Genomic DNA, 24,319 nt, shown 5'->3' with positions numbered 1-24,319 from the left:
GCTTTGTGTGTGAGTTTTCTAGCACGGAGAGAAGGCAAACAGCCTGTTTCCATGTCAACTTTGATGCCTAACTGCAGTATTCTAGCAGTCTCCTGTCTTAGAGTCTACTTGAGGCATCAATTAGGTCAGTTTCACAGAAGTCATGTTTATATTCCTTTTACATCCCTTTAAAAAGCATGGAACCCTTGATATGAAAGAAGCAATGACAGTTTGTGGGGTGTCAAAGGCACAGTTAAAAATCAGCGCTTGTCATAGATTTGCCTGTAAGGAGCCTTTGCAGCCCCTCCCTGGCAGCGATGCTTGCAGCAACGGTGCTGTGCCAGCTGCCGTGTCCTTGAGTCCTGCTCCGGGCTATGCCTACAGCAGCTTGGCAACTAGTTCCCTTTAATCCCAACTGACCAAAGCCCAGGGAGCACCGGGTTTCTGGAGAGCAGCGAGGTGCCCATACACAAAAAATACACCCGCAACAGCAGAATCATCTCCAAGCATACGCCGCTCGCTTTGCTTTTTAAACCGTTTGCAGAATGAGTGGCAGTGCTGCAGAGGTTGTTGCTGCGTCATGGCTAAGCACTTGGTAACGCAGGAACCCAACTCCGCCGTTTCATTTGGCCTGAGCCAAGTTAACAGCCCGCTGCAGCCAAAGAGGGGAGTACACCGTGATTTGATTCAAAGCATAAGAATGGCAGAAAGTTAACCTCGTATTAAAAAGTCACTAAAATTAATTACTTGAATTACATTATCGTGTAATGGGACGAGCATGAGAGCAAGTGTGAGAGGAACGAGGTGACGAGAGCACCTCTGTTCTGCAGGGGAAAGCTGCTAATTAGTTGCACTGTTCTGTGAAACTTCATCTTCTGCCTCAACTTGAAAGACTTTTTGCAGCCAAAGTCACAAGCCCTTGCTTTAACCAGCTGAGCTTCAGATTCTTTAGATTACCCACCAAGAAGGTAATCCAGGAGGCACTAGGGAAGGTAAAGGGGTGCAGTGAGCCTGCCTACAGAAGGTACGATCTTGTTGATGCATGTTTTTATGACTTCGAAACCCTCAACATTGTTGAGCCCACATTTATCTTCTCAGGAAAAAGCCTCAACCTCAAAACCAGTGTCTGAAGCTCTGAAGGGGAAATCGGATCACGGAACCAAGCCGGTAGAAGCCCCAAAAGTTCTTCTCTAGCATTTGCTAAAAAGCTTGTAGCATTGATGAAGCTAGAGAGAGACCTTTCAGAGCCCGAGGCAGATGCCACGGTGGGGTAGGTCATGCTCCCTCATAGTAGAGATCTCTGCTCAGCCTGACAGTGCTGTTCGTTCATGGTACAGTACTTCCTTGTCTTCACACGGGGCCTAGGGAGCCTACGCACCGAAGTCATCATTTTCTGCTAATAGTTGGAGTATTTTGGGATGCATAGGAGAGCCTTACAGAACTGGAGATGCCAAATCCTGAAATACACAGGTAATGGTGTCTGAATCCTATGTGTCAGTGCAGCTCCTAACCATCAAAAAGATGGGTGCTTGTGGACCAGTAATATCTAGAGAGGTTATACGACAACTTTCCATAGCTGACTGGTTGCAGAGGTAAAACCTTCATGATTATTGAAGAACTTGATCAAAAATAGTGGATGTCTATGTAAAAGAGGTAATCGCTTTCCATGTTTGTGGTCAAAGGTAACTTAATGTTCTATCAGTACAAGTTTATAATATCCTGGGCTTTTTGTACCTAAGTTACAGCCCTTCTCACTTTCCCTATTTCATCTGTACACTCCGCTTAGTTTAGCATGTTTTACTCTAACCCTAATACTGTGGATGGTACAGGGAGTTGCTTCAAGGAGAAGTGGTTCCATCCTAGCATGTATTAGCTGCAAGTGAGAGGACAGTAAATTTCTGGCCACAAAAAAAGATGAAGACAACTGGACGGTTATTCGTCAAGGACACTCCATCCCTTCCAGGCAGAGGCAGAAAGCAGCAGCTGTTTGAGACAGAATCTGAGTGTATTCAGCAGCAGGTCACACTGACGATCATTTGACGATTCCTTTATGCAGCCCTGTGTGTAACAACGCGAGTCTGTTTTGCACCTTGGAAGAAAGAGGCACTCTGTCCTCGGTTTAAAGGTACTGATTATCCGTGTAGGAGTTGCCCTTTTTTTTTCAGCATACACGAGTTCCTTCTGAGGCCGGTATTCGTTCCTTCTGGGCACAAGTGCTGGAGAGAGCGCTCCTCACTTTCTTTGCTTCCCTCAATTGGGGAGTTTTTGTTCAGAACCTTAAAAGCCAGCTGTTCAGCCTGAATGCACGGCCAGCTGGAAATAAACTCCACCAGCACAACCTGCAGTTCTGGAAAAGGTGCAGTTGTTGAAGTTGGCTAATTATTGCACTGAGCATAGTTTCACTAGCGTTTAGCCTGAAGTTGGTGAGCACAGTGCTCTCTTGTAGGCAGAATCCAGAAGCCTTGAGTTAGACCTATAGGGTTGGATCCAAATAAGTAGCGTAGGCTACTGCTGTGAAGTTTAGACAAGCCCAGAATAGATCCATAAAGATGACGCTGTAGTCGCTTCAAAAGCAAGTGGTTGCGGCATCTAACAGCTGCTGTCCAGCTGATGATCTGTTGTTGTTTGTGCCTGAAAACTGCCTGTTTAGCTCAAGCATTCGAGGTGGACGCCGTCCCGCTCAAAGTCACCCGGGGGAGCAGGAGTAAAGAGGGCCGGCCGCACCTAACATTGCGCTCACGCCCAGCTGGTGCGAGCACTTGGCTGATGGTAGGAGCCAGGGGCTGCCCCAGCTGCCGGGCCCAAGGCTGAGCTCCTGCTTTCTCTTCTTACCTGTCTCCAGTGAACGTGTCACTGAGTCACGACTCACTCTTTGACTACAGGAGTTACCGGTCGCTTTAGTCTGTGCTTGGTTCTTCTCCCTGCTCTGGTGCGTGTTGCAGTTAAGGGTCAAAATACGCGATCGTTCTGTAACACAAACGTTTCCAAGTCTGCGCAGCGGTCTCGTGCAAAACTGCCTAATTTTCATAGCGCTGAGCTGCTCAGGGCTGTAACCCACACCTCGCCCCAGGAGGGTTCTCGAGCAAGGATTGTTCCTGGCGTCTTGTACGTCGACGTCAAACGTAGCGTGCGGCTCCCGTTCCCCAAAGAACCAGGCGGTGAAAATAGCTGGTACAAGTGCTTTCTGCCTTCCCCCTCACAAACCCGCTCACAGATCTTCTGGATTAGGAGAGCTGCTGCCCTCAGCACCGTAACTGAGGATGGCGTCCGTGATGTTGAGGTTCTTCTGAAGTCACTGCACCTAGGGAACAACTTGAAAAGCAGAGCAGGCTTCTGCTCTTCCACTTACAATGGAGTCTAAATTGTAAGTCTCGGGCATAAAAAAATCCCCATCATCAGCTGCTGATTGCCAGTTAATTAGCAATATTAGATAGTGAAAACACCAGCCATCCAGAGAGCATCGTGTTTCCAGTCTAGGAAAAGCGACTAGAATGAAAAGAATCATCTCCTATGCTGAAAGCGCAGGTGGAAGAGGGGACAGAAAGCACACCACGCTCTCTGTTTCAAAGCATGTGAACAGCAGCCAGTAGTGGATGTGATCCTACAAGAAAAAACCTAACAAAAAAGCTGAACAGAGGGGCATACGGAACATCTAAGGTTAATTGTGGTTTCACTGTCCTCGTTTTGATACTATTAAACTTTAGTCATGTCTCCAAGGAGCTTGTTTCTACAGCACCCGTATTTTAGGAGAATTAAGTTTACAGCTTGTAGCCTGAGCTACAGACACTGAAGTTCGGAGTCCCTTTAAGATCTCACAAATTTCCTCATTACATCAATGCACTAGTTTTACATACAGCAGCAGCACTTATTTTTACACTATTTCATCCGTGGCCGGTTAGACCAGCCAGAGATGCAGACAGATCTGTTCCGACACTGTGTCGCATCTATGAAGGACTTTTTGAAGTCTATGCAACAAGACAGAGACCGGCTCGGAAGAGGCCAGCCCTAACGTTACCTTGCTGGGGAAAGCAGTTCCACTACAGCTAAGCATAAAGCCTTCAACTGCTAGCGTGTTCCCCCCCTCAGGATCCGACAGAGTTCTCGGTGGGAAGCAGAACGCCAGGTTTCAAAGATGTGAATTCCCAAAGTGAGGGAACTGGGGATTTTGGTTGCGTCTTGCCTTTCAGTTATTCGCACTACCACAGCAGTAAGCAGCAGACTGGCTGTGGTGGGCTGACCCTGGCTGGGCACCGGGTGCCCCCCAAGCCGCTCTGTCGCTCCCCTCCTCAGCTGGACAGGGGAGAGAAAATACAACAAAAGGCTCCTGGGTTGAGACAAGGGCAGGGAGAGATCACTCACCAATTACTGTCATGGGCAAAACAGACTTAACTTGGGGAAATCAGCTTAATTTATTACCAATCAAATCAGAGCAGGGTAGTGAGAAGTAAAACCAAGTAACAAACACCTTCCCGCACCCCTCTCCTTCCCAGGCTCAACTTCACTCCCAGTGTCTCTACCTCCTTCCCCTCCCAGCAGCGCAGGGGGGCAGGGAATGGGGGTTGCGGTCAGTTCATCACACATTGGCTCTGCTGCTCCTTCCTCCTCACACTCTTCCCCTGCCCCAGCGTGGGGGCCCTCCCACAGCAGACAGTCCTCCATGAACTACTGCAACGTGAGTCCTTCCCACGGGCTGCAGTCCTCCACGAACTGCTCCAGCGCGGGCCCCCTCCGTGGGCTGCAATCTTTCAGGAACAGACTGCTCCAGCGTGGGTCCCCCACGGGGCCACAAGTCCTGCCAGCAAACCTGCGCCAGCATGGCCTCCTGTCTCCATGGGGCCACAGGTCCTGCCAGGAGCCTGCTCCAGCACGGGCTTCCCATGGGGTCACAGCCTCCTTCGGGCATCCCCCTGCTCCGGCGCGGGGTCCTCCACGGGCTGCAGGTGGAGATCTGCTCCCGTTAACCTCCATGAGCTGCAGGGGGACAGCCTGCCTCACCATGGGCTTCACTGGGGGCTGCAGGGGAATCTCTGCTCCGGCACCTGGAGCACCTCCTCCCCCTCCTTCTTCCCTGACCTTGGTGTCTGCAGGGTTGTTCCTCTCACGTATTCTCACTCCTCTCTCCAGATGCAATTGCGCAGGTTTCTTTCCCCTTCTTAAATATGTTATCACAGAGGGGCTACCACCGTCGCTGATGGGCTCGGCCTTGGCCAGCGGCGGGTCCGTCTTGGAGCCGGCTGGCATTGGCTCTGTCAGACACGGGGGAAGCTTCCAGCAGCTTCTCACAGAAGCCCCCCCTGCAGCCCCCCCGCTACCAAAACCTTGCCAGGCAAGCCCAACGCACCAACTTACCTTGCCAACATCAGGACACCAGCAGCCAAGGTCCAAAGAAGTTTTAGCTGCGTTACTAATGAGATGACCTCACACACTAATGGAGTGAAAACATGTCCTCTTCCCCAGATTAGTAGTGTTACTCCACCTTTATCATGCAGGCGATTCTGAGTCACAATATAAAAAACACTGAGCTTTTTTACTTTTACAGACTAAATATATTGACACCTTTTATACAAATAAAAGCAAATTATAGTATTTCATTAATTTTAACAAATTCTAATACAAAACCTGCATATTTCATAAAATGAGATTTTAAAATCAAAGCTCTGCAGAAACATACAACTCCCCTATAAAGATGTCCAGTCCGCTGAGCAGTGTTTGCTCAAAATATAGTTATGAACTTAAATATGCTCATAAGTGTATTACACTCGAACTATACATTTGGATAAACATGACTGAAATCAGAAATGAAGAAAATCTACTTCTTACCAGAACCGGCTGTACAGCTCAAACGAGGAGACGCCGCCAGCGCGGCCCAGCGCAGCCCGCAGCGGGAGCCGCTCTGCCTCGCCGGTGGCTGGCCAGGCCTTTCAAACGCACTCAGCCGTCACATGGAGACCTCAGTGTTACCCGTCGGTAATGTCAGAGAGAAAATAACGTAACCGTTGGTGGTAAGAAACGAAGTCACAAGCCACATCCAGATCACAGGCAACGCGTTGCCTACACCACTTACAGACTAAAAACTTTCTTTGATAAAACTGATTTACCGAATATTCAAAACAAATTTTTGCCTATTGCTCTACCTCACGCAAGTTTACTGCTTTTAGGTTTTTAAATATTATTAAATGATCGAACTAGCTGAATTAAAGTTATACAAAATGATCATCTATCAAACATTCACTTTATACATAAACATCTCTGAAACAGATTTACAGTATACAATTAGTTCGTACAGCTTAAGCAACTGTTACAATCTCATTTCTCGCAAATTGAAAGCAGCCAGAAGGTCTTAAGATTTTGTTAAAAGGTTCTTGGTCACCACGCAAATTTTAACTTTCTTGTCTTGTGCTGTTCACATCCATCTCATCACATTTAATACTGCAGGGTTTAATAAACTATACATTATTCCACCTAACCGTATGCTGCAAAACCGGTCAATGTGCAAGAAAAGCTCATTAACCCCAATGTGTTTTTAAATACAACATATCTACATTTTTCCCCAGAATGCTTTCGCTTCCTGAGCTAGACATAAAAATACCTTAAAACAGGTTTAGACACGGATCTGAGACCCCATAAGCAAACTACATTACAATGCACAGAGGGGAAAAAAACCACACCGCTTTTGGTAGCTCGCACTACTATTTGTTTGCACTCTAAATACCTTCTAGATGGATCTAATAATCTGTTGAATAAGGTAGCAAACTTAATATTTTGTCTAAACTACATTATTGTGTATTGCTCTTGCCTTTTATGACTTTTATATAAAAGAACGTGTATATTTCACAGCCTACTAAATACTCCTTATAATCTTGTTGTCTAGGTGACTGGATTTAGAAATGCTATAGTCTGCAGGAGAAGCATGCGATTTTGGTGGGGTTTTGATCAGATTTGATCCTCAAAAAAACCAAACATGTTCAATACTGGTATCTAAATCAAAGAAGGGCACTGTATTAAAACTGATTTTGCAGGTACATTTCAATATTTTAAATACATTTTTAATTTCCATACAAGTTTGAGGTCACTGTCAATGAAAAAAGAACAAATCTAAAACAGATTTTTGTTTGGATGAAAACAGGCTTTGGAGCTATCCATGATTTCTATTTTTGAATCCGGATTTCATAAATCATTTTTGAATGAAAGATCAATTTTCTAATCAAACAACGAAGTAACTTACAGTAAAGACTACAGTATTAAATAAGCTTATACAGTAAATTGCAATACGGTAAGCTTGGGTTTAAGGTGCTATTCCATCCGCCCTGAAGTCTTTTAAGGACTTCACCATGTGGGCATCATGTCCGGGAACCAGACTCTACCAAGATGCTTTGAAACTTCCCAGTGGATCTGCTCCAAGCTGTATTTCTGATCAGGAATCAAAACTTCCTCCATAATAGAAAGCTGAGAGAGACGACCGCCGCACATCTTCACAAACTCAACGAAGGCACTGCAAGAGACTTCACATTCCCCTAGGCCAACGGCTGACAGGTACTTGCAGCGTTCTGCAATACGGATCAGCTCCTCATCCAGCGGCCGTAATCCATTGGCGCACACCACCAGTTCAACTAACCGAGGACACGTCATCCCGACGCGGCCAAGTACGTCTTTGCTTACCGATCTTCCAAAGTAAAGGTGAGTGACGGGTATTTCGTAACGAAAGAATGGATCAAACTCTTCTTCGTACAAGAAAAAGTACATTACTAAATTTACTTTAGGAGAATGCTTGATGAAAGCATCCCAGCTGCTCTTCTGAATCGTGTGGAACTGAGTCTGCCCCGGATTTTCACTGACAACATCAATGCGTAAGTGTTCTAACCGGACGTGTTTTTCAGAAGACAAAGCAAGCAGAAGCTCATCGCTCAGCAGGTGGTAGTTCAGCGCCAGCTCACGTAAACCGTGACACTGGTCAGCCACGCAAAGGATACCTGGGAAAAGAGAACATTATGAAAGGGGTTACACAGATAAATATACTAATAACTGAACAAGAAGCCTAAGAGTGAGTTTGTTTATGTATGTCAAGAGGGTGCAAAGACCACATATTTCAACATGCAATCAAGACCTAACATCAGAACCACCAGAACGTGAATCTTTTTCACATAAGCATGGTCTTGTGACTTCTTTGTACCTACACGGTAAGATACACGTACACTATGCGACTACATCGCTGTTTTGCTAGGGAAACATAAAGAAGTTAACACATTGCGTTGGATACTTTCCTGTGGGAGTTGATTCTCACGGGACAAACATGTAAATAGCATACTCTGACTGTTCTGCCCTGTTTGTTGTAAGACCACATATACTCAAATGCGTTTTTGTAAAAGGGGCTTACTCATAGTAAAAGTATTTCCCTAGCCTGCTCTGGAGGAACGGCTGTCCCCCTCTGTGGCTGACAGAGCAGCCATGAATGAAATCTGTCACCTGAGGAAAGCAAAAGTAAAATGAATGCTAGATTTTAATTACATACAGAGGCTGCTGCTTTCAGTATTTGTTCTTTCTAGCAAAGTATAAATACTTAAATTATGAAAAGCAACAGCAAAAAGAGGGAAAACACTAAAAATTGGGAGCAGTAATTCCTACAACAGCGATTTTCAGACTCTCCCTTTAATGAATCAATATAACCTGATGCTCATGGAAGACAAAGATATTAACAAAAAGAGTTCAGTTCAGTCTATAAGGTTTCCACTCATCCTATTTGCAGATACAAGCAATGGTACCACACTGGTAACAGTACTAAAAAAAGAAAAAAGCACTAAAAAAAAAAAAAAAGCATAGAGTCCTCTGCATTTCATGTGACCCAGAAAACTGCGTGAAATTCAGGATATGGTCTTTCCATTAACAGAGGAGATGAGAACATCGCATTTAATATGCAACTGAAAAACCTCAGCTCAATACACCGTAGCTTGGAAGCAATGAGAAGTATAGAAAGACAGCAGTTATTTTAAGATGCAGTTGTTAAACTCAAAAGCCTATACTGAGCCTAAAAACACTTTCTTTAAAAAAATTACTGTAGAAATATTCCATTGCATGAATATATACACCAAAATTACGTATTTTCCACCTGAAGATGCAAGACGTGCAGAACCACATGCATCAGAAGCTCTTCTAACTATGTCAAATACTGTCATTTCAAATATAAAAAGCTTGTTAAATGAATAAAAAGAAGCAGAATTTAGGTAAACAGAATTTTAACCCCACTCTTATTGCAACTATTTCCTGTAAGAACAGTTCAGATATGTAAGCATACTCATTATCTCATTCAGGGGGGAGGGGATGGTATCCAAGATGAAGTGAAAATCAGAATTTTTTTTTTTTTTTTAAAAGATTGGAGTACAAAATTAGAACAACTAAGTAGAACTACAAACTTGGAGGTACCTTCTACACATGCCGGAGATAATTTCCTGTCCTTAAATCATAACGAACAAAGTTATTCTTAGAGTAATACTCCTACAAGGGCTACTATGAGCACTCCATTTAAGCAGGCTCAGGCATGGTGCTTCGTAATACCTAGGTCTGTTGACACATGAAATATTTTAAACAGTTTCAACATTCAGACATTGCCTTGTCATTACACAGTTTCAGAAAACAACTTGCTTGTTATGCAGACTGCCACCCTTCAAACAACAATCTTTGTTAACTGTAAGGGTACGTTATTGACTAGTGCGATGCAAAAAGGGAAGAACTGGGGTTCAACTTGCTGCGATTTTTTATGGGTCTAGGGCTGGATACCCATGTCGCATACTGGCAATGGAATTATGCATCCTGCATATAGACCTGACAATGAATACAGTGTAGACAAGTACTGGAGTGCCTGCCTGGAGCCGGTGCTGCAAGTGGGACATTCTCCCTCAGACACTGCCCAAACCTTTGTGTCACCCAGGGGTAAATCGCTCCGATACCACACAGCACAGATTTGCATCAGATAAAGCCCTCTACTAAACTGCTGATGCAGACACACCCTCCATCCACTCTTCTCCCCCACCCCCCATTCAAAGAGAAGCAACCCTCCTACCCCCAAAGCAGAGCAGAAACACAGCCTTTACAGAAATAAATGCTTTCCGTTCCCTCTCTTCCAATAGCTAATGTTTCAGGTAATAAACCACAGCACATCAATGTGGATTTAAAAATAACCATTATTTTGTTTTACAAGGTACTGTTGCAGTTCTAATGCAAGTTAAAGTTCAGAGGGGAAACGGCAAACAGAAGCAACTTCAGATACGCTCACAAAGATTAGAAATACATCCTCTGTAGAAATACAGCCTCTGTATTCCCCATCCCAAACCCAAACATGCCTCTCTATCTTTGTACAGTAACTTAAAGTTTATTCGGAGCATCCTTTGGAAGCAATTCGCAGTTTGATATCAATCTGTTTCCTTATCTCTGCAGTAGTGGAGTCTCTCTTGCACTACTTGCATTACTCTTTGTCCTTCACTAACAAAATTCTTAAGAACTAACTTAGTACTGAACATCGTCCCTCTCCCCCAACTGCAATTTGAAGGCACATTATACCATTTCCAGTGCATCTATAAGTAATTAGTTTTGCATAATTTATGGCCCTTTTGGTTCAGTTAAAGTTTTGCCACATTTATAGCAGCCTGCTAATTATAGTATTCCCATTGGAAAAAAAATCCAGGCAAGTCTCGGTGCTCAAAGTTTCTCATTTTCCTCCAAGAGTCTCATTTTTGCAGCTTGCCTTCTCTGAAGCCAACCATCCACATACCGGCTCCTTCCTTTTGTTCCACTTTTTTCTCCATCTCAAGGCACACCCATACCTGAATTAAGCAATCAAATCCTATGGCCATTTGCTCAGCACTCTCTGGTTTTGTCACTAATGCATCTGATCCCATTCTATTCACCTCCACTCAGTGAAGGACAATAGTAGTTGTGCTCCTTGTTCCTTCAACAGGTGTTTGCCATTTCGTACCTGTTGTTCCTTCAATTTAAAACATCGTACAAGATACACCAAACAGAATACAACGGTCAAACAGCTTCATAAAGCCACGCCCCTCTGCCAAATTATCAAGTGTATGACGTTCCATAAAACCTTCTAGCAAGGATTAGCCACCAGCCAGCAAAGTCTGCTAGAGCTGACAGGTTACTCTTGGATCCAAGTCCAAGGAAATTACTCTCTTTGCCTAGCTACAAATTACTGCTGGAGCCTCTTCCTCTTGACAGACACGTTATGGATCCTGTACTTCTCAGACACACACAGATTCTCAAATGACATTTTAAGTCAGAAAAACTAGTCACTTGAGCTAATTTAAACAACCCCCTACCTGCAATTACAAAGCTTTGAAGGAAATGACATTCCAGTTAACACGCCGGTGAACGCTTCACTGGACAAATCTGCTGCAAAACAAACCTGCATTTTCAGGACTTCTTTATACAAAACCAAACACAAGGTTTTGTTCAAGAGCTACACGTGCAAAAGGTATTAAGTTTGTGTTTTGTTTATCGCTACAGCAACACGCCCTCTGCTACAGTATCCTTTTCCCCACCTATTAGGACTCCTGCTGGGGAATTTTACATATAACATACCTAATATTTACAGTTGTAATATATCTGCATGAAGAAAGTTATGGTGACTACAGCAGTTTCTACTTATCCTCAGAAGAAGAATTTAACTAAGTTGCCAGCATCTCATTTATAATTCCTCTTCCATTTCTAAGTGAAAAACTCTAAGTGTTAACTTGACAGGCTGTGAATCAATCTTAAACTTGCTGTACATTGCATAAATCTTCCACAAACGTTAATTCTGTGAACTGCAACAATCTGAGTGCTTTCATTCTCATACGAGCTGGCTTCATTCTTGCCACAAACACACTCAGAGTGTTAATGAAGTACATTTGGTAATGGCAGAAGTTCTGCACAGCTCAGGCTCATCTCCCCTTTGTTGATGCCGTGTGCGCTCATTCTCCAGCAAAAGATTAAACTACTTTCTTTCAGAATGACTAAACCAGCATCTTCATAATCCATGACATTGCAACACTCAAAACCCATACATAATGAACCACAGAAAAGGAACTCACGTTCCAAAAAGCTCAGTAATACTGGAATACTTAAATAGTCATTGCAGAAGTACTGCGCCATCAAGTCAATACCAATTCTTTTAAGTACCACATGAAGCTAGTTATTTGTCAAGAACAGGCATGCACTATTTTATTATTAGCTCAGCAGTCACTCTGCAAGTGGTGGGATGGATGGATGGACGGACAACCAGTTGCATTAGTATTTTATTCAGTGACAGTTGCTGTAGATACCACATTCATCCTCCCTCTCACCCCACCCCTATTTTTTCAGGAGTTTACTGGTTTCAGACAGAATTTAGTGCATACATTTAAACAAAACATAGTAGCTTACCAGCTGGAGAAACATGAGGACAACTGCTCATTTTCAACAGTTTGAGCGTGTCACTGTTGTTAGCCACTAGCACTTTGAGAGATGGATCATCTACTGGTGTATCATCGATCTTAAGTGACGAGAGGGATTTGGAGTTTACAAACACCACTGTCAGTGCAGAAATAAAGTGAGACTGGGGAAAAAAAAAAAAGTTAAAATGAAACAGTAGTATCTGAAATAAAAACGACAATGGTTTTACATTGTACACAGCAGTCCTAGTTTTCTTTTACTTATTGACAGCATTTGCTGAAAAAACATTCTTTTGATATTGCATAATTAAAAATTAATATTAAAATTGACATATTTTTGAGTAGAGGAAGTATAATCATTTTTTACTATCAGTCTATGTATTTGGCAAATCAAAATGTCTAACATTAAACATAAACCAAGAACCTGACCCAGGACAATCCACTACACAAACTTCAATCTATAGGAAGACCACGAGCAACGAGAAAGCCTAGAAGCCCTAATTTCAAGGATAATTTGCAAATTGCACTCTATAAGAAGCATCTTCTAGAACAGGAATTCCCACGTGGCGAGTTGTGCCTCGTTGGTGAGACCCAAACACAGTCAAGAGTGGCAACCCTGTGCTGCTAGGATGTGTCCAAAGCCAAACAGTACCACTGCCTGCCTACCGTCCACACAGAGTATTTAGCGTTTGAATGGATTTATCTTGCAAAGCTAACTGGAGTGGTCCAAACAGAGCCAAGGAGCAGGTGATCAATTAATTACTGATTAAGCAGCATAGATAATGTACGTGCAGTCCTCAAGGTTGCTTCTCAGCATTTTTATGTAACCACTGAAACTCACCAGCAAAGACAGAGCCCAGGACACCTTAACTTGAGAAACACAGACTAAGAAGCAGATACAGCAGTGCTTCTAGAAATCATTGGTGGTATGAAGGAAGTGAATAATTAACTTATCTTCAGGATTTCTTACAAGATTGACTGAAGAGGAGACTTAAAAAAAGTACTTCCTCAATGCACTATATTAAGTATCCCATAAAATCACCTGCTACTTTGATTTCAATACGGTTTCACTCTGAGCCACATGCACATGTAGAACCCTCAATACAGTTATATGAGAGAAGGCCTGGCAACAGTATTTGCTCGTTCTTACGTGATATATTTGTGGTTTTTGCTAAAACTCACACACAATTAGATTTAGAGCAGGAATTAATATTTTCACGTTAACATAAACTGTCAAAGTCAGTTCATGCAAATGGAAACAAAGTTCAATCAGAAGCATTAGGCATTTTGGCTTTAGGGACCACCTCTAACTCTACTGACAATAGGCTGATTATATACGTTATGTACTGAAGAAAAGGTGCTTTAATAATATTTCCACTCTGTATTCCAAAAGTGTTAGTACTGTGTTTTTATTCTTTGTATTTAGAATGTAATTCCCTTCACTAAGGCGGCTGTTAAATAGAAAGGCAAAGAAAATTAATCATGTTTACAAAAACAGGTAACTTGAAATCATAGTTTGAAGAGCTAATGAAAGACAGGCAATATCCCAAAACGTAAAAGCTGGTGATTTAATGTCTTTTCAATATTGCCACCTATGTAGCCTGTAGCATGATTCTTTAAAAGATTCATGTAGAACGTGCTTAATGAAAAGACTAGGCAACACAATGCTAAATGTGATTTACAAATATTTGCCAGATGTCACATTACTTGAAATCAGAAGAGCGCCAATGAAGATAATGCAAAGTAGTTCAGACTTCCTATACAGTCTGATTAAAAAAAAAAAATTGTGTAGTGTTAACCATTTTTCAGATCCATTCATTTCTACCTGCTTGTCAACCAATGGGCCTGTTACTAATGGCTTCCCACAATAACTTATTCATGGTCCAATTCAATGCTTTAGCTTCATTAGTGGCCTAAGAAAAAAATAATTGCTGGCCCCATATGCCAGTGACAATATTATTGGAGTGGTAAACATCAAAAGGCAAATTATGCCTAGAGTTGATCTGGGCTCGTTTTGAATATATTTTTTAAAGGCACCATGTGAACCTATTAGGAACAAAACAATGAAGCCTGTATTTTAGGAGCCTTGAAGCTGAGTAAGACCATAGCATGAATGACTACAAGTAATTAATTATTCAGCAAGCTGAATAGGACCATAACATACCCCTCCAGTCAAAATTAAGAAAGAAAGCTAAACCAGCATTCAGATTAAGAAATGAAACAATACTCAAGAGCTTTAAGGACAAAGTATTGCTAATACACTGAGACTGTGGATTTTTTTCACTACATTCAGGTTTTCTTATAGTCACATCTCAAAGCACACTGAAAAGGGAAAAAGTCATATGAAAACTAATTAAAGATCTGGAATGCCTCTTTGAAAATTAAGGATTAAAAATACATATTCAAGAGAACTACATGACGTGGCTGTGATCACTGCCAAGGATAATAATTGATAATCCTTCTGTAGCTAACCTTGCTTAAACCCTGTAGCCTACTTCCTTTCCTAAGGCTGTCCCTAGTTCTTCCTTGTCCTTGTTGCCATCATCAGCAATGACATCACTGAGATCCAGCTAATAGTCTAGTATCTGGCCTTTCACGTGCAGGTGGACTGGATTCAAGAATTGAGGCTGCAAGACATTCGAGATGTCCCTGCCATAGAACAAAGAGCCCAGGTTACCCCAACCGCTCTCCTGCTCCTCAGCAATAGTACATTTCTACCTCACCAGCCGGAATTCTCGCTTAGAAACACATAGAAGAGATTTGTTGTCTTCTAGATTAGATGCCTGCTAACAAAATCTAATTTTTGCTGAACATGCAAGGTAAAAATCTGACAGAAAATTTCAGAAATACAGTACACTTTGCCTAAGAATCCAACACCCGACTGCATGATATTTCATGAAATCACGATCATATCACTTTCTAAAGAGAGCTCAAATGTAGTCCCTACAGCAAGTCCACATTGATAAAACTCTACCACTCATTCAATTATAATCGTCTACCTAAACATCCCCCACAGTCCCACAGTACAATTACACAGACAGGAATCGCCCAGCCTCCTGATGTGCAACATATTGCCCAGTATTACATTGAGGTCAGTAGACAGGAGGACTTGGAAGAACAAGGTCAGGACTAAGTTCTCACATGATGCAAAGCACAAGTGAAGGAGTTATCCATCTTAGTACAACATCTTAGTTCCTCCCTTTATAGAGCCCACTAATGAAGTTTTCTTTACCAAAGATTCATATTTTTTACAATAAAACTTTTTGTAAAGTTATAGAAATGCTGTATGAACTACTGCAATACTTTGCTATCGAAAAACATACATATTAAAATACCTTTGGTAAATCCATGAAGCTTGGCCGGGCAGTTGAAATTAGTCCAAGTGTTTTCAGAGAGCAATTCACAAGCTGTGATAAAATATCACAAGCTGCTTCTGCAGATTCCTTGCTACTGTCCACCTTAAACCAAAACAGATTCACTGTTCAGAAAACACTGTATCAAACACACTCTTTACAAAAAAGCAGAGTGGAGAAGATGTACTTTTTTCACTTTACCTTCTGAAACGTGATGTCAAAAAACCCCACAAAACACTTCATTGGGAATCCATCAATGTCATTCTTTTTTCCCCAAAAAGTACATACCAAAAATCCAAGATAATTTTCTATAAATTTACCACTCTCCTAAACACTTTAGTAAAATTTAGCATGGTGAGGGGTCAGCTAAACACTTTGTTCTAAGATATTCGATCCACATCAAATAATAAGCAAGTGGAGGTTCATTTGGGTCCAGAGCCCACCCCACCTCCTCTTTACATTCTCCCTTACCAAAATGCGGGAAATCTAGAAATCCTTTACTGTGTGAAAAAGCTGCTTCCTTTTACGGTGACTCAGCTCATAACACAGAGCTGCTGGAGAGTGAAGTGTATTATCATTTGAACCTATATGACTGGGCCTTCATCATTAATACCACAACAGACATGCAATGGATACCCTGAAAAAGAAATCTTCATTAGTCAGCTTGCTACACAACTGAATCACTTAATGTGCCTCCAGTGAGTTCTCCCCAACACTCAGATGTGCTTTCTGAATAACCTCTTATACACAGCAGGCATGACAGCTTTGCAAACCTACGCAACAGTAAAAACCTTCATCACATGATCAATTTTAACTCTACCATAAGCCATACGACCTTGTCAGTAACTGATCTAGGTCCAATGAATGTTCATTTTCTGCTCAAACACAAGTTGAAAAACCTCAATTTTCAACAACCCAACCTTTACTTCCTTGTGATTATCCTTGCTACTTAGTATTTCCTGCAATCTAGTGTTCATTCTGCAACACTGAAGAACTGAAGGGACACGTTCAAGAAAATGCAGGTATCAGCCTACCAGGGAAGGGCATCTGAAATCCTTCAAAAACACTCGGTGCAAAGCAACGTAAACAGGGAATAGACACTGAAAGGTCATTCCAATACTGCTATAAATCTTCTTTATTTGGACACTGATAAAAACCCTGCAAACTTTGTTATAACAGCTTGTATCTGGTATTGCATCAAGCAGTAGCAACACACGTGATCAGGCAGAGGTGCCCAGCTACCTACATGCTGATGATTCCTACATTAAAACTGCCAGATCTCGGAAACAAACAACTAGTATGTCCACCTTGCTCCAGAAGTCATTTCCTTTCCAAATTTGTCATGTAGATGATGCATATGCAGCCATGACAGTTTCACAGCACCCTTCCAAAACACAGTGTTATGTAGGCCAATGTTAAACGTTTTCATCTGTTGAAAATAATTCCATGATGTTAACAAAGCCAATTCTCACCAAATGGCATTTCTCAACCAAGCACAGTCAGTAGATATACCATACTGCGCAAATCCCATGTACTTTTTCAGTTAACTGGAACGCAGCTGTGCTGCGTAGATACCATACATGGACAATCCCATACAATTTAGCACTAAAAATGCTAGTTGCTTACTAGTAGTACTGAAGTCACTCTCTGTGCATTAGATGTTTTCTAACCATGAATATTAGATCCCGCTCCCTACAGGATGTGAAATGGGGAAATGCTCAATTTATGCATTGTGACCAAACTTAATTCTAGAGGCAGGTACCCACATGTACAGTAGTATCAGAACTTAAGTATCTCTGCCCACTCATTGAGGCAGAATTTTAAGCAGCTAAGATGCTACAAAAAAAAAAAAAAAAAAAAAAAAAAAAAAACAAAAACCACCAAACAATAAAATCCCCACCTAATGGAATTAAGGCAATGAAAAGGTATGTTCAGAACTGTTATTTCAAGTTTTGATCCTGAAAATAAACAAATTAATTGGGAGGCAACCTCCATGTCTATACGCCCATTGAGAGAATCCATTTCTTCAGTATACTAGGCCTGAAAACAAGGCCTACCACACTGAGAGCTGTCATATTTCTGTTTAAATAACTGACAATCCTAATCACAAAAATAACATCATAAGCCTTTCCCAACATTCAGTGATGTTCTTTAAATTTTCAGCATGTTAAAGTGTTTTGATCACAATTGTCAATTACCACTTATCATCAGTATTTCAATTACTGACATTATATAAATATCAAAGCATAAGAAGTATGATTTAATTAGATGAACCATCAAAACTGTCTTAAAAGTATAAATGTATTTCCTTAAAATATTCTGAATAAAATAGAAAAAAAAATTAGAAAAATAACTAAGTTTAACAGATGCTTTTATTTTTGTAAAATTACTTTTAAAAAGCCTACAAAATACACTACCTTGAAGCTTACATACTGCAGGTGGTTGGAATGCCTCTTTATTATTTGCTTGATAAGTTCAGGATGCGTAGCCCTCAAGTAAGATGTAGCTGGTTGATTCAGTTCAAACTCAAAACACCTCCAGAGATCAGGCATGTGAAACACTTGGTTCCAGCTTCGGCAGACCTGTGATGCATGAGCACGATCCAGAAGGGGCAAGTACTGAAACACCTGCAGGATAATGTCTTGAAGCAGGTTCGCCCAGTCAGGGCTCTGCACAACTATGGTTTTCTCATCTACAACCTTGTGTCTCTTGGAGTCTTTCTCAGTTGTCTCTTCAGAAGAACTGCTGTTGGCCTCATTAGTTTTCCTTCCTCGTTTCATTCTATAAAAATAATAATAATAGTAATAATAAACCCTATATATTTTGTAAATGTAACATAGCTGAAAAGAACAATATTAATAGAAAACTGTGGAGGTGAAAAAGCATGTTTTCTGTAACCACACTTTTGCAGGGTTTTTTTCCACCCCTACATGAAGGAAAAAACCCCAAGTAACAATGAGTTTGAAGTGGTAGTCTAAAAATAACATTACCATCGAAACAGATATCTTTAATATTGCTTCTTTAATCATTAACAGTTCCAATCCATTTATAACAGTCACTCTCCTTCCAGTGTTTCACTTTTGTGTTTGAGAACACTTTGAACCTAATTTGCTTTACTGCTTTGTTGATTACCACTCTACTTTCCTACGAATGAAAAGATAGTCTTCTGAACAATTTTGTGAACACTGACATTCATATCGCTGCTGCAGTCCTATTTACCAGGAACAACATTTGAAACTGTGGAAGGCAAAAGGCAGGCAAGAAAGTAAATAATGACTGTACGCATGTTTGCAGGTATTGCATCTTGCAGATGTTGTATCTGGCCAATTCATTTTTATTCCCAGACAGGAAAAACCTTTCTTTTCTTTTTATTTATTTTAAAAAAAGTTACTTCAATATGCATCTGTTTTAAACCAGTATCCTTAAAAACATATTTCATCCAGAACATTGGCGTGCTTTCATTTTTCCAACTAACTAGTAAATAGGGATTATGAAAGATTTCTGTAACAGTCTGGAAGTTTCAACCCACAAAGAAAGTTTACAGAAAAGTCAGCAAACTTTCTTCAAAATCACATTAAATTCAGCAAGTCCAAGGCAAAATGTTATCTCATTCTCAGTAGCACATACTTCTTCTGTAGTGGTCTCACTCACACAAGTTCTACCTTATATTACATTATTAAAGAGGAACATCCCCCCCCCCCCCCCCATCTGAAATAAATCTAGCATTGGGTTTTGATCAAAGTGTGTTCTTTTGTACGTGCCAGCTTACAACTGAACTTAGCATCCAGTCATTTATTTTTAAAAGCCTCAATGTGATGCACATCATGTCCTAAAGGACTAAGAATGAGACCTCACACTAAACTACAATACGCTCAATTCTAGTCTCTAAAAAGCTAAGAGAATCCGGGGGTGGAGTGGGCTTGATATGTATAAACATCCCCCAGTCCCCATGATTTCTGTAAGATAAACATGGACTTCATACACAGTGAAATCATTCCAGTTTAACATTCAAGTACAATTACACATACAAGATTATCATATGCCCAGTTCATTTCGGATCTAGACAATTAACTTTCCCTGCTATGTACTACAACTGAGTAAAAGTTTAGAAGTCTTTTTTAAAACAAAGTGTAATACACTAGATATACAAGTAAAAAAATTATACTGTTTATCATCCAATGCATTATAGATTATTTTTTCAGAGCCAGCATCTCCTTACCTATCTTTAAAACACTTTAATCCTACCTACTCACATGACAAAAGCAAGCTATCACTTAAGGTCTGAAGCTATGCATAAAATGATGTAAACGAACCTGAACATACTGTCATGAAAGACTGATGAACAGAATTTGTCTCTTGGCTTTTTTCAACTTCATTTTTTAAATCGCAGTAGCATCTGGGGGCAGTCATAAGATGAAAACACTACGGGGCAAAAAATCTCTACTTACTTCCTGAGAACTATGTACTGTGATTCAAAGCTCATGACTACAAGACTATGCAAAACATGACTCTTGTGCTGAAACAAGCTTTCCACCTGAGAGTGAGTTCTGTTGTTGAGCCACTAACTTCACTGGTACAGAAGAAAAGCAAGAAAACTGAACAATTAAACTTAAAACTAATCAAGAATTAGATTAGCAAATCTGCTGCAAACCCGTCATGTTTGTGTTTGAGATAACTGCTAAGCATAGTCCAAGAATATTATTTGTAATAAGCTATTCTAAAATGCAGTATTCCTTCAAGCTTTAGGCTAAACAGATACTCCAAACAACTAGGCTATAGTGAGCAATTACCACACGCAAGCTATTCACTTGCCAAATTTGGGATAGCATGTTTGATGTCTAACTCTTTCCAAAGCCATCTCTTGTTAATCTGTAAAAAACTACACAAGGTAACTGATAGACTTGGCTCTCCAAGTCTTCCTTTACAAAGATCCTGCCTCATCTTTCGCTAATAAGGTGCATATATGTGAATAAATTCTCTAGTTAGGTAGGCTACTTTTATTACTGCATTAGGGGGTCAAGTTCTAGATTTTCTCCCTTATCACATTATAGGTACATGTACAGTAGAGCTCATTCACATATACAGCACATTTACTATAACTGATGTTTTCAAACACACAAGCACTAGATCTGACACTTTTAAAAAAAAAAAAAAAAAAAGAAAAGATGAGGAGTGAGCTGCCACTGACAAAACTGTATGAATTTTTTGGCTGGAAAAATAACCTCTGAGACATGGCTGATAAAAGTGGACCAGGTCATCAACAGCCAACTTACAAACTGCACCTCTGAGCTAACTTTGATGAGTTCTAAGTAGTTAATATATGCTGGTTACAGACCAAAACCCACTCTTGAAGTTGTGGGGTACTATTCCAAGTTTTTATAGACCACCAATGAAGAAAAGAGACAATACGGCCATCACCAGAACTATACTGATGATGAATTTCAGGTCACAGTCTTCCAAGAAAATAAGATGCCATGTGTTCTAAGTGCCATGACTTGAAAAGTAGGGGATGGGAAAAGAAATTTCCAGACAACTTTTTTGTTACTGACATCTTGCATGCTCCTGTAATTGAAAAGAAAGAGTAATCATAAGTTTTCAAAAATATTTCCTTGTGGAACTTTTGAAGAAGAGAAAAAAGTATCTAAGCTCAAGACTAAAAAATATGATTTTAAGAATTATATAACTGTTTTGTCACTCAATTTCTAATTAATTTGTTAATCTAATTTTTGTCATCTTGTTTCAGAATTTGAAGTATTGGAATAGCTTTTTAAAAACATAACTGGTTTCAACCTCTTAACATGCCTAACAACAAAACAAATACAAAATTGAAAGAATGCAGATTTGCCTACAGAGGTTTGCAGTCATCTGAAAGTTATTTGTAAAAAAAAAAAAAGGCCACTTAAGAGAGTAAACCTTTCTGCAAATTTAATATAGGAAAAGGCAAATGCCATTAGGCAATTCAGTTCACTTTGGTTTATGTATCTGATAATCTAAAGATCTAACCATTTTAAGTCCAAAGCCAACAGAAGTAACTTTTCAGCGAGGAAGACACCGATGCAGAATTCCGTGCTAGCATATTACTATATAGGTACAACCTATTTTTCAAACAGTGATTGCTTATCCCTTCCTACAATGCTTGAACCATCAGTCTTGCTTTTAACTCTCTCTGGCATACTGAGGACATACTTATCACTGATCAGTTTTTCCAAATTTGCTGCTATAATTAATTTTGCTTTAAAAATCTAAGATCTTGACAGAAAGGAGGGAAAAAAAACCAAACAAACAAACAACCCCCAACAAAAACCAAGCCAAAAAAAAGCCCCAAACAACTCTCCCAGGACAGAAAGATGTGTGAAATCAGGATGCCTGACTCCTTAAGATTTTCCAAGTAAATTTCTCAATCTGTTCCTGAAGTCCGTGTTCCTGAAGTCCGCGTTCTGAACTCCGCATCTGGGCGCAACCCACACTATCTTCCTTGCTTGCAGTACAGTCATGTTCAACCATAATCACATAGTTCAGTCACCAAGTAGGAGGAGGAGCAGAGCACATGCTTAACGTTGTTTTTATTGCTCAGTAAGGTGCAGGCAGAACACAATGGCAGTTAAAAAAAAAAAACAACAAAACAAACAACTGTGCATGGCTGTTTACATCCTGCTGATAGCGTTTGCCCACGAACAAGCCAAACTGAGCTCGTTGTGTTGCTTACACTTGAAGTAAGGCTGTTCTAGAAACAGGGGGAAGAGTGCGTGCGCTAATGGGGGGAACGGACTGAAAGAGGGGGCGACCCAGACACAAACCTAGCCCCTCACCGCCGCGAACAACTACCTCTGAGAAAGCAGTGCGAGATTTACAATGTATTACTGTTGTTAGGAGAAGGCTGCGAGGCAGCGATACTCTATGAATACCGAGGGCAGGTTTGAAGCCCCGCTACTCCCGGAGAAGCCTCACCTCAGGGTCGGCTCCTTCCGGCCCAGCCCCGGCACGGGGCGCGCCGCGGGGCTCTGACAGCCCGCGGGCGGGCGGGAGCTCCGCTCCCGGGCAGGGCCCCAAGCCCTGCCGTCCCCACTGCTCGGACCCCCTCCTCCTCCCTACATCGGCAGCGGAGCCAGGGTCCTGGGGAAGGTCCTGCTGCGCCGCCACCGCCCACCCGCTTCCAGTCCCTTCACCTGGCGGCTCCCTGCTGCGCTTCGCGTTAACCGGGACTCGGGCCGCGCTGGCGCCTCCGCTCCGGCCACATCAGCTCCCTCCACCGAAGCCGACCCCAGCGCCTCGTCCCGCCCGCCTCGCTGCTTCCCTCCGTCCCTCTCTGTTTACTTCCCAGCAGCGGAAGCGACGCAAACCAGCGAAAATGGCGGCGGGCGAGCTGCGAGGCGGCGCGTCCCCTCCCCTCCGCCAGGCGCGCGGGGGGGGGGGGGGGGCGGTTGCCCGCCGTAGCGGCCGCCCTGCAGCCGTTAGAGCGGGGCGGTGCCGCCCGGCCCCCCTGAGGGACAGCCGGCTCGGCCTCCCGTCCTCTTCCCGCCTACCCCGGCCGCCGCGGCTCGGCGCTGAGCGCCTCCTGCCCGGCTGTCCGCCTCCTCACCGGGCTGCTACACTGCGGGGCGGCAAGGCCGGGGCTGGCTGGAGGCGTCCCAGTCAGGTGCTCGGCGGCCAGGAAAGGGAGGAGTGGAGTCTAGGAAAAAATAACCGGGAGTAATACTGGCAGAGGAGCTGGATCTTCATAGAGCCAATTATCTCCGTAATTTGAAAGCCCCATGTCGGGCTAGCCTTAGGAATAAATGTAATGGAGAAAGCAAACGATCAATGCTTCGTGGGTCCAGCAGGCGCTGGGAATGAAGTGCTTGGGATACTGCCAGGCAAAGACGACAAAGCGATGCGTGACAATTCCCTTGGGTTGCACGTGTTTTGTTTGGAGCTGTCCCCCGCAAATGCGGTGCATCACATACATACAGCTCGTTTTCCAGTTCCATACGTGACTGAACTTTTTAAAGTTGTTCAGGATCCCAAAACTTAATTATTTCTTTATTGCAAGCTATAATAAATACATTACTGCTTGAATTTTTAATTGCAGGCTAATGGGTTATGATCCCACTTCCCATCCTTACGTTTCTTGGAAACAGCCAGATGTGATCCGATGCTCTCCCAACCTTGAAATGGCTTCAAAACAGGGTAACAGTTCTTCAGTGATCTCTTAAATTTCACCATCCCTGATGGGGTGACATTTGCTTCTTTGAGAAGCACTTTATATAAAAAAATTCTTCAGAACATTTTCTTGCATACTTAAGGTCTCTTAAAAAAGAAACTTTTTTTTTTTTTCTTTCAGTTCTAAGTCTAGTTCCTTGAGATTATTGGTGGGGAAAAAATGACTTGCATAGAAACAGGAATGTGTTTCAGTGAGAAATGTTCCTTTTAATTTTGAATTTCTGTGAGAGAGTAATCTCTCTTTCTCCAACTCAAAATGTCTTGAGATGTTTACTATAGCTCAGCCATTATAGTTCTGTGTCTATTTATAAATCTACATCCAGCCTTCAGCTTTTCAGGAAATGCAATGAAAATCTGGAGGTTAGGGGTGGGTTATCA

General features: G+C 41.9%; 1 protein-coding gene across 2 annotated transcripts; it reads right to left on the bottom strand.

Moving 5' to 3' along the window:
* Positions 1 to 5,487: 5,487 nt before the first annotated feature.
* Positions 5,488 to 23,153, bottom strand: FBXL3 (F-box and leucine rich repeat protein 3). Of its 2 annotated transcripts, XM_087756451.1 has the most exons (6): positions 22,909 to 23,153; positions 20,056 to 20,164; positions 18,160 to 18,523; positions 15,725 to 15,847; positions 12,382 to 12,553; positions 5,488 to 7,949 (listed from the first exon to the last, which is right to left on the bottom strand). In XM_087756451.1, exons 2-6 carry the CDS (start codon positions 20,061 to 20,063, stop codon positions 7,306 to 7,308), a joined length of 1,311 nt encoding a protein of 436 aa, XP_087612577.1. In that variant the 5' UTR covers positions 20,064 to 20,164; positions 22,909 to 23,153; the 3' UTR covers positions 5,488 to 7,305. The 2 variants fall into 2 exon arrangements, with proteins under 2 accessions (XP_087612577.1, XP_087612579.1); XM_087756453.1 differs by lacking the exon at positions 20,056 to 20,164 and having other exon boundaries at positions 22,909 to 23,150.
* Between the last annotated feature and the right edge of the window lie 1,166 nt (positions 23,154 to 24,319).

The sequence above is a fragment of the Nipponia nippon genome, unplaced genomic scaffold (assembly GCF_047370975.1).
Source record: "Nipponia nippon isolate SJK-2023a ecotype South Korea unplaced genomic scaffold, ASM4737097v1 scaffold_2, whole genome shotgun sequence".
Classification (NCBI taxonomy): Eukaryota; Metazoa; Chordata; class Aves; order Pelecaniformes; family Threskiornithidae; genus Nipponia; species Nipponia nippon.
Note: the sequence above shows the minus strand (reverse complement) of the source record. Positions and strands in the feature narration are given on the sequence as shown.

Bases quoted from the DNA above. Each gene is read 5' to 3' on its own strand.
- FBXL3 (XM_087756451.1), bottom strand. The intron at 15,848-18,159 runs GTAGTGTATTTT...TTTTGGTTTAAG, and splicing joins TGCAGTATGTAAGCTTCAAG to GTGGACAGTAGCAAGGAATC. The intron at 7,950-12,381 runs GTAAGCTACTAT...CTCTTTTCCCAG, and splicing joins TCCTCATGTTTCTCCAGCTG to GTATCCTTTGCGTGGCTGAC.